At 65.4% G+C, this 9,495-nt stretch overlaps 1 protein-coding gene across 5 annotated transcripts; it reads left to right on the forward strand.

Annotated features, from left to right (window-relative positions):
* The first annotated feature begins 274 nt into the window (after positions 1-274).
* Positions 275-8,844, forward strand: PROM2 (prominin 2). 5 transcript variants are annotated; one of them, XM_030289799.4, is made up of 23 exons: positions 278-545; positions 1,492-1,541; positions 1,665-1,867; positions 1,948-2,068; positions 2,599-2,662; positions 2,740-2,829; positions 2,920-3,119; positions 3,200-3,274; positions 3,362-3,425; positions 3,857-4,016; positions 4,098-4,250; positions 4,573-4,696; positions 5,356-5,447; positions 5,524-5,608; positions 5,699-5,845; positions 5,929-6,000; positions 6,081-6,173; positions 6,273-6,326; positions 6,649-6,729; positions 7,194-7,262; positions 7,369-7,458; positions 7,557-7,663; positions 8,347-8,844. In XM_030289799.4, exons 1-23 carry the CDS (start codon positions 311-313, stop codon positions 8,408-8,410), a joined length of 2,493 nt encoding a protein of 830 aa, XP_030145659.4. In that variant the 5' UTR covers positions 278-310; the 3' UTR covers positions 8,411-8,844. The 5 variants fall into 5 exon arrangements, with proteins under 5 accessions (XP_072773859.1, XP_030145659.4, XP_072773858.1 ...); XM_072917757.1 differs by having other exon boundaries at positions 407-1,019; positions 1,165-1,541; positions 3,200-3,425; XM_072917756.1 differs by having other exon boundaries at positions 407-1,019; positions 1,165-1,541; positions 6,081-6,326.
* Positions 8,845-9,495: the final 651 nt, after the last annotated feature.

The following is a 9,495-nucleotide window of genomic DNA, read 5'->3' on the forward strand; positions in this document are numbered from 1 at the left end:
GCCCCCAAACTGTGAGCCCTCATCCCCTGCAAGCCCCCATCCCTGCAAACCCCCAACCCTGCGAGCCCCCAAACTGCGATCCCCAACCCTGTGAGCCCCCAGCCCTGCGAACCCCCAAACTGCGAGCCCCAACCCTGCGAGCCCCAACCCTGCCACCCCCAGCCCTGTGAGCCCCCAACCCTGTGAGCCCCAGCCCTGCGAGCCCCAACCTTGCGAGCCCCCAAACTGCAAACCCCCAACCCTGTGACCCCCAGCCCTGTGAGCCCCCAGCCCCGAGAGCCCCCGGCCCCTGTGAGCCCCCGCCGGAGCCATGCGGGCGGCCGGGCCGCTGCCGCTGCCGCTGCTGCTGACCTGGGCACTGCTGCTGGGCACCGCTGCCAGCCAGCAGTGCCACCCCGCCGGCCCCGCCGCCGTCCTGCGCTTCACCGACCGGCACGCCGAGCTCCGTGTGCCCGCGCTGCACCGCGTGCCCAGCTCGCTGGATCCCCTCTACGGCCTCGTCCGGCACTGCCTGGACCTCATCCAGCAGAACCCGCTGCCCACAGGTGAGCCCCGAGCCTCGGCACAGAGCTGGGTTGGCAGGGAAATGAGATTTATTCGGCTGCATCTTCCTCCTGGTTCTTGTAGCTGGGCTGCTCGAAATGACAGATAAATAGTGAGTGGTAGAGGGCTTCGCTTCAAAAGAAATGTTTGTTGTAGATCCATCAATATCCCCGTTCCTTGCTGGGATGTGGATGGGTTAAAAATGGGAGGATCTTTGAGTCAATGGTAAATCCCCCACGAATAATCCAGAAAATGGTCCTAAACCAACTGGAGAGCACTCTGTTTACCAGGGGAAAAAATAAAAGTGGGGATGAGCTGGAAAATGATTCCTCACCTCAAGGAAAGGGATCCCACTGCTGCAGGGACTCGGGCATTGTGCTGGCTGCGATCCCCACGTCCTGGACTGGCTCCTGGGGTCCCCAGGGTTCAGAAGAGGGCTCAGCCTCTGTCCCAGAGCAGCTCCAGGGGTCCCCAGGGTTCAGAAGAGGATTCAGCCTCTGTCCCAGAGTGGTTCCAGGGTCCCCAGGGGTTCAGCCTCTGTCCCAGAGCAGCTCCAGGGGGTCCCCAGGGGTTCAGCCTCTGTCCCGGAGCAGCTCCAGGGGTCCCCAGGGTTCAGAAGAGGGCTCAGCCTCTGCCCCAGAGCAGCTCCAGGGGTCCCCAGGGTTCAGAAGAGGGCTCAGCCTCTGCCCCAGAGCAGCTCCAGGGGTCCCCAGGGGTTCAGCCTCTGCCCCAGAGCAGCTCCAGGGGTCCCCAGGGGTTCAGCCTCTGCCCCAGAGCAGCTCCAGGGGTCCCCAGGGGTCCCCAGAGGTTCAGCCTCTGTCCCAGAGCAGCTCCAGGGTCCCCAGGGTTCAGAAGAGGGCTCAGCCTCTGCCCCGGTGCTGCTGCCCCAGAAGGTTGGGGATGCACGGCTGGGCCCCTCTGCCTGTGCCTCGATGTCTTTTGTCGCAGAGCTGCTCAGGACAGCGCTGAACGAGCCCGGCTCGGTGCGGACAGCGCAGGTGAGCGGGGCCGTGGGGCGGGCGATGCCACGGGGGCCATTTCCACACGGCACAGGGCAGCGGGGCGCTCGGAGAGCCCCGAGCTCGCTGCAGAGGTGCCAACGGGGCTCTCCTGCTGCTCAGGTGGTGCAGTACGAGCTGGGCTATGTCGTCTGTGCCGCCGTGGCTCTGCTCTTCGCCGTGGCCGTGCCGGTGGCCGGGATGTGCTTCTGCTACTGCCGGAGCCGGCGGCGGTGCGGGGGCCGCCTCCGCGCCCACCGGCGCTCGCTGGGCTGCCGCCGCCGCTGCCTGCTGGCCTGCCTGTCCCTCACCTCCCTCGTCATGCTGTGAGTGCCCCGAATCGCCCCCAAAACCGCGCCGGGCGGGGGTCACCGCCTCAAGGTCAGCGCCCGCTGGTTCTCCGCAGGGTCAGCGCCAGCTGTGCCCTGGTCAGCAGCCAGCGGGTGAAGGGGCAGATGGAGCCGGGGCTGGGGGCTGTGCCCTCCACCCTGCGCACCCTACAGCAGCACCTGGACAACGTCCCCCAGGTGGGTCTCCATGTGGGCGGCCTCGCCCGTCGCCCAGGGGTGCCGCGTTTCCCTCCGGGGATAGTTGGGTGTAATTTCCCTCCACACAGCCCCCCGAATGAATCCGACCAGCTCAGAGATATGGGGCTGTGAGGGGAGGAATTCAGGAGAGGGAAAAGTATTCAAAAGAGGTTCTTACCCCAGGGAAGTTGGAACAGCTCTCTTTATTCTGTGGTGTCCATGGAGAGCGGGGCAAAAGAGAAAGAGCAGGAAGTTTTAGGGGTCTATATAGGTTTTGGACAGGGTGGGCACTCCTGGCTCCCCGCCAACCCCATTGGGGCAGGAAGGAGGATCCAGGGGTTATCCTGATCAGAGCCACAGAGGCCCGGGGAAAGGGGGGACAAAAGGGTGCCCAGGAACTCACCGTAACAGTTGGGCAGGCAAGAGGAGAGAGGTGGCTGCATTAAAAATGTATTTCGAGTGGCAGCACGAGGCTCCCTCCGCTCCCGGCGGCTGCTGCCTGCGGCTGACCGGCCCCTCTTTCCCGGCAGGGCGTGCAGATGGCGGTGGACAAGTTCGAGGTGCCCCAAAAGCAGATCCTCTCCGACCTGGGGGGTAAGCGCGGTGCCGGCGGTGCCCCGAGCCCGCGGCGGGGATGGATGTGGTGCTGACGCTGCCACGGTGCCTTGCAGGGCTCAGCCGGAGCGTGGGGCTCTCCATCCACGCGCAGCTCAGCGCCGTGACCTACGCGGCGCTGGCGGATCTGCAGGACAGGGCCGCAGGTACCGGAGCGGGGCACCGACACCGGGGCGAGGCCTCGGCGGGGCGGCTGAGGGCAGCGGTGTGACCGAGCCCTGGGGTTTCTCTTTCAGAGCTGCAGGCCTCGCTGCAGCATCTGCAGACGGTGCACAGCACGGCGCGGGCGCTGGCGGCGGCGCAGGCCGAGCTGGAGCCGGCGCTGCGGGAGCGGAGGCGCGGCGCGGTCGCGCTCCTGGACGACCCTCGCTGCACGTCCTGCGCCAGCGCCCTGGGCAGGGCACAGCGCCTGCAGCTGGGCGCCGACTTCGCCAAGGTGGGCACGAGCCCCTGGTCCCATGGCCACCTCCCCGTGCCGCTGCCCCGCGGCTCACGGGCTCCTTCCGCCACCCCAAGGTGCCGTCGGTGGAGAAGGTGTTGAAGGCGCTGGCCGGCCTGCCCCGAAGTGACTTTGCGGAGATGATTCGCCAGGTTGGGGGCTCAGGGCGAAGCATGGGGGGGTCCAGGACCCACAGGCAGCTCCAGCTGAGGTGCTCAGCACCCTCTTGTTCCCTGCAGGGCAATGGCACCTTCAACTCCATCCCGGAGCTGGCCGTGGAGAGGATGGCGCAGCTCATCCTGGGTGAGTGGGGCTGCCACAACGCGTGGGGACATCCTCCACGTGGGGAATCCTCTTGGGGACATCCTCCACACGGGGAATCCTCTTGGGGACATCTTCCACTAGGGGAATCCTCTTGGGGACATCCTCCATGCGGGGAATCCTCTTGGGGACATCCTCCACGTGGGGAATCCTCCTGGGGACATCCTCCACGTGGGGAATCCTCTTGGTGACATCCTCCATGTGGGGAATCCTCTTGGGGACATCCTCCATGTGGGGAATCCTCTTGGGGACATCCCCTACGTGGGGAATCCTCCTGGGGACATCCTCCATGTGGGGAATCCTCCTGGGGACATCCTCCATGTGGGGAATCCTCCACGCGTGGAATCCTCATGGGGGACACGGGGTGGGGTGCAGGGAGCATCCCCCCGTCCAGCCCAGCCTTGGCCCCGCAGATCTGCGTGCTGACCTGGCCCGCACGGCGGAGAAGGTGCAGTCCATCGCCGACAGCTTCCCGCTGCCGGACTACACGCGGCCCGCGAGCGAGGCGCTGGCGGAGGCGGAGCGGCGGAGCCGGCCGTACCTGCGGGAGGCGCGGCGCTTCGAGCGCTACAGGTGAGCCGGGAACGGCCCCGAGCCCCTGGCGCCTCAGCCCCGCTGCTGGCTGGAGGCTGTGCCCGCTGCTCTTCCCCCCAGGTGGATCGCGGGCACGGTGCTGTGCTCCATCATCCTCCTCATCCTCGCCTGCAACGTGACGGGAATGGCCCTGGGGGCCTACGGGCTCTCCAAGCGGGAGGACCCCAGTGACTACGAATGCCGAGGAGAAGCTGGCGCCAAGTTCCTCCTGGTGTAAGCCTCTCTGGGGGCTGGGGGGCTGCTCCATCTCACACCACCCCCAAAAAAATCCAGGCAAAGCCAAGGGATGGGTTGGGAGAGGTCCCACGGAAAAAGTTTGGAAGTGGCCGCCCGCGCCGGCGGCTTTGGGAGAAGCTGCTCCTCCCTGGGAGCCCGGCCCCGCTGCCTGGCACACCCCGCTGCCAGCCCTGCCCTGCCCTGCCCGGCGTGCCCGGGCTGGGGACGGAGCCGCGGGGCTGCAGCTGGCAGGGCAGGTCCCTTCCTGCCCGCTCGGGGCTGCCGAGCCACCAGCGGCCGCCTCCTCTCCCTCTTCCAGCGGCGTGGCCTTGGCTTTCCTGTTCTCCTGGCTCCTCATCCTCCTGGTTTTCGCCACCTTCCTGGTCGGGGGCAACATCCAGACGCTGGTCTGCAGGAATTGGGTCAACCAGGAGATTTATAAGGTGGGTGGCCACACATCCACCCATCGCCCTGGAAATCTCTCCTTCCGTGCACCAAACCACCTCCAAGGGCTCTGTGTCTTCTCCCTAAACCCGACTGGAAAAACCCAGTCCTAGACCAGAAGATTAAATTTAGGATTAGCGCCTCGGATTTGCATCACCAGCTGGGAATCACCTTTGTGCTGTTAATTCACCTCCTAATTGCTGTTCCCTGGTCCTTGGGCGCACCGGGGGTGCTGGGGCAGGCAGCTCGGGGTGGTGGGGCTGGGAGAGGGACTGGGGCCGTGGGGCTGGGAGAGGGACTGGGGCCATGGGGCTGGGAGAGGGACTGGGGCCATGGGGCTGGGAGAGGGACTGGGGCCGTGGGGCTGGGAGAGGGACTGGGGCTGTGGGGCTGGGCTCGGGGTGGTGGGGCTGGGAGAGGGACTGGGGCCGTGGGGCTGGGAAAGGGACTGGGGCCGTGGGGCTGGGCTCGGGACTGTCCCCATGGCAGTGCCACACGCGGGCAGGCCCCTCCCAACACACCCGTGGCAATGTCCCAGTAAAGCCAAAATCAGTTCAGGCTGCGAGGAGCTACCCCAGGATACCCCTGCGAGGGCAGAGCACCCCCAGATCTCTGCTGGGAGCGCCCCTGACCCCGCTTTTCCTCCTGTTCGGCCCAGTTCATCGACACCCCCGGGAACCTCCCTCCATCCATGAACCTCAGCCGCCAGCTCAACCTCAGGAGGGATTCCAACCTCAGCTCGGCGTACCGGTGAGACCCGCAGGAGCTGCCCCGTGCAGCCAGGGCGGCTTTGGCACCGCTCTGCCAACGGCCCTGTGCCCTGCAGGGAGTGCAAGGGCGGCGCGGGGCTCTGGGAGGTGCTGCAGCTCGACAGCTCCTACGACCTGGACGAGCACCTGAGAACCCCCAAGGTGAGGGCTGGCTCCAGGCAGAGCTTCTGCTCACAGCAGCTGTACTGGGCTGACTGGGAGCCCTGCAGAACGCCCCGTCCCACCCTACAGTACACGGCTGATCTCCAAAAACGCCTGGGAGGCTTCACGGTGAGCCTGGGGGACGTGCGGCTCCTCCGCAGCGAGGGCAGGCAGGACCTGGAGACCTTCGCCCGCAGCGGGCTGGACGAGCTGGACTACGGGCGCTTCCAGGAGGAGGTGAGGGGTGCCCCTGTGAGCCAGACCCCGCTGCTGGATGTGGGGCTGGGTTTTGGGCAGCCCCCAACTCCGTTTCCCCGCAGCTGCAAAACCCCGTGGTGCAGACCAGCCTGCCCGGCTTGGCCAGGAGCCTGGAGGGGCTGCAGAAGATGCAGGTGAGCGGTGGGGCGGGCGGAGGGGGGTCCTGGAGCCCTCGGGGGTGGCAGGGCCGGGCTGACCCCGCTGTGCCCCGCAGAGGAACGGCACGGTGGCCGGGCGGCTGGCAGCCGAGGCGCGGGCGCTGTGGCACATGCAGAACTCCACGGTGCGGGCGCAGGAGGCTTTGGTGGTGAGTCCCTGCTGGGCTGGTGGCAGCGGTGCCACTGGCACGCCCTTGAAGGGGACAAGCTTGAGGTTTCTGAGCCTTTCTCACCTCCCTGTCCCGCAGGCAAAGCTGGGGGAAAGCGTCCAGTTCCTCTCCCGCTTGGCACCGCACCTCAAGGTACTCACGCGTCTCTTCCAGCCCCAAAAAACTCACGGTGCTCCATGGCTCCCATCTGCCAAAAAAAAAAAAAAAATTACAGCTGCAGGGTGATGGGAGAGCCAGGGAAAATGCCAGCCAGGAGAATCTGTCTCCTTTAGGGACTGGATTCGCTGTTGCAAAGCAGAAATCTCCCTGCAAAGGGGTTTTCCTGCTCAGGGCACATCCCCCTGTCCCTGCCCTCGGCACCCAGAGCCAATTTGGGGCTGCTCCCTGCGCCCCCGGGCACCCACCCCGCTGCTGCGGGCCCTGAGGGTGCTCTGCCCTCCCTGTGCTTCCCCAGGAGCGGGTGAGGAGGACGCTGGCCACCACGGCCTCGCTGGAAGCCCGGCTGCCCCTGCAGGCCCAGCAGATCCTGCGGCAGGTGAGGCGGGGTGGGTGAACCAGCCGGGGGGAAAGAGGGAGAAGAGGGAACCGGGAGCCTTCAGCCTCGTGTCCCGGCCTGAATGAGCCCGGAGAGAGGCTGGGGCCGGGCTGGGAAGTGTGGGAATGGAACCGGGATGGGAATGCAGGGTTAAATCCGGGCTGGGAATGAGGGGTTAAATCCGGACTGGGAATGAGGGGTTAAATCTGGACTGGGAAGTGCAGGGTTAAATCCGGGCTGGGAATAAGGGGTTAAATCCAGACTGGGAATGCGGGGCTGAATCCGGACTGGAAAAGTCTGGGATTAAATCTGGGCTGGGAATGCAGGGCTGAATCCGGACTGGGAAGTGCAGGATGGAACTGGGCTGGGAAGTGCAGATTAAATCCAGGCTGGGAATACGGGATGAAATCCAGACTGGGAAGTGCGGGGCTCTCCCTCCACGCTGCCTTCCTTCCCCTGCCCAGGAGCTCGGCTGCTTCACCAGGAAGGAGCTGCGGTATTTCACCCAGTACCTCAACTGGGTCGGGCAGACGGTGAGAGCTCCCCGCCACCCCGCGGGGGTTTTTGGGGCGCAGGAGCCCCACGGATCCTGCCCCGCCAGCAGCCAGGCCTGACGCCTTGTTCCGCTCCTCCTTGCAGCTGAGGGAGGACGTGGCTTCGTGCCAGCCGCTGGCCACGGCCCTGGACAACGGGCGGGTCATCCTGTGCGACCGCATCGCCGAGCCCTGGGTAGGGATCCCCCTCGATGGGGAGCACCGAGGCTCCCCAAACCCTCCGGAGCTCGGGGCTGCCCCTCGTGTGCTCAGCGAGGTGGGTTCTCCTTGCAGAACGCCTTCTGGTTCAGCCTGGGCTGCTGCACCTTCCTCCTCATCCCCAGCATCATCTTCGCCATCAGGCTCACCAAACACTTCCGCCCCATCCGCAACCGCCTCATGTGAGCGGCGGCCGGGCCGGGGGACACGGGGGACACGGGGGGACACGGGGATGGGAGGACAAGGAGATGGGCAGGACATGGGGAGAAAAAGGGTATGGGGAGGACACAGGGGACAAGGACACAGGGACACAGCGGGGCGAGTGGGACAAGGAGATGGGGAGAAAAAGGGGATGGGGGGGACAAGGAGGGACAAGGGGACACAGGGATGGGGGGACAAGGGAACAGGGAGGAAATGGGATGAGGAGGACAAGGAGATGGGGAGAAAAAGGGAGGACACGATGAGAGGCACAAGGGGACAGAGAGGACAAGGAGATGAGGGGGCACGGGGGACACAGGGAGGGAAGGACAAGGGGACAGGGAGGAAACGGGATGAGGAGGACAAGGAGATGGGGAGAAAAAGGGAGGACACGAGGACGAGAGGACAAGGGGACAGGGAGGACACGAGGCAGGAGGAGAAGGAAATGGGAGGACACGGGGACAAGGAGATGGAGAGGGCCCAGGGACAGGGAGGACAAGGGGGAGATGGAGCAGGAGGACACGGGGACAAGGGGGACACAGGGACAAAGGGGACAAGGAGATGGGAGGACAAGGGGACAAGGGGGACAAAGGGATGGGGAGGGTACAGGGATGGGGGTGTGAATCCTCCCTGACCACCCCTCGGGCTTTCTCCTTCTCTCCTGCAGCTCCACGGGGTCAGAGGAGACCTGTCCCTTCCACATCCCCCGTGTCACAGCGCTCAAGCTCTAGGACGGGGCTCTGCCGGGTGCGGCGCCCCAGGAGCTGCCACAAACCCAAACCCAAACACAACCCCAAACCCAAACACAACCCCAAACCCAACCCCAAACCCAAACCCAAACCCAAACCCAACCCCAAACCCAAACCCAAACCCAAACCCAAACCCAAACCCAACCCCAACCCCAAACCCAAAGCACCAAGCGGTGCCAAAGCCCCGTGGGGCTCCGGATCCCTCTGACGTCTCTTCATCGGTGTCCTTTGGGGTCTGGCGTCCTTCCCGGGCGTGGGAAGTGTGGGAATTGGGAGATTTCGGATTTCTGGGGGGCTCCCGGCTGAGCCCGGCTGGAAGGGGAGGCTCTGCCACCCCTCTGACACCCCACAGCCATCCCCCACTGCCGGCACCCCCGGGCCCTGCGGGGCACATTAAAATCCTCCCCTAAAAAGCTGCCCCAGGCTCTCACCCTCCATGTCCCTGTTATCCACGGGAAATGACTCTGAGAGTGAGAGTTCTCACCCTCCATGTCCCTGTTATCCACGGGAAATGACTCTGGGGGGCTTTGGGATGAGGGGGCTGCAGGGCTGAGGGGTTTTGGGGTGAGGGGAGCCACGGCTGAGGGGTTTTGGGGTGAGGGGAGCCATGGCTGAGGGGTTTTGGGGTGAGGGGAGCCACGGCTGAGGGGTTTTGGGGTGAGGGGAGCCACGGCTGAGGGGTTTTGGGGTGAGGGGAGCCACAGCTGAGGGGTTTTGGGGTGAGGGGAGCCCATGGCTGAGGGGTTTTGGGCTGAGGGGAGCCCATGGCTGAGGGGTTTTGGGATGAGGGGAGCCATGGCTGAGGAGTTTTGGGGTGAGGGGAGCCATGGCTGAGGGGTTTTGGGGTGAGGGGAGCCACGGCTGAGGGGTTTTGGGGTGAGGGGAGCCACAGCTGAGGGGTTTTGGGGTCAGGGGGCTGTAGGGCCAAGGGGCTTTGGGATAAGGGGAGCCCATGGCTGAGGGGTTTTGGGGTGAGGGGGTGACACGAATGGCCCAAACCCCATGTCAGCCCCATCTCCATCCCTTAATAACCCCACTGCAGGGGTGAGACCCCTCCTGGCCTCGAG

The sequence above is a fragment of the Taeniopygia guttata genome, chromosome 22 (genome assembly GCF_048771995.1).
Source record: "Taeniopygia guttata chromosome 22, bTaeGut7.mat, whole genome shotgun sequence".
Classification (NCBI taxonomy): domain Eukaryota; kingdom Metazoa; phylum Chordata; class Aves; order Passeriformes; family Estrildidae; genus Taeniopygia; species Taeniopygia guttata.

Excerpts from the sequence above, each read along its gene's own strand:
- PROM2 (XM_072917754.1), top strand. The coding sequence starts at position 854 with ATGAGCTGGAAAATGATTCCTCACCTCAAGGAAAGGGATCCCACTGCT. Across the intron at positions 2,663-2,739 it reads GATCCTCTCCGACCTGGGGG|GGCTCAGCCGGAGCGTGGGG; the intron begins GTAAGCGCGGTG and ends GGTGCCTTGCAG. Across the intron at positions 3,426-3,856 it reads GATGGCGCAGCTCATCCTGG|ATCTGCGTGCTGACCTGGCC; the intron begins GTGAGTGGGGCT and ends TTGGCCCCGCAG.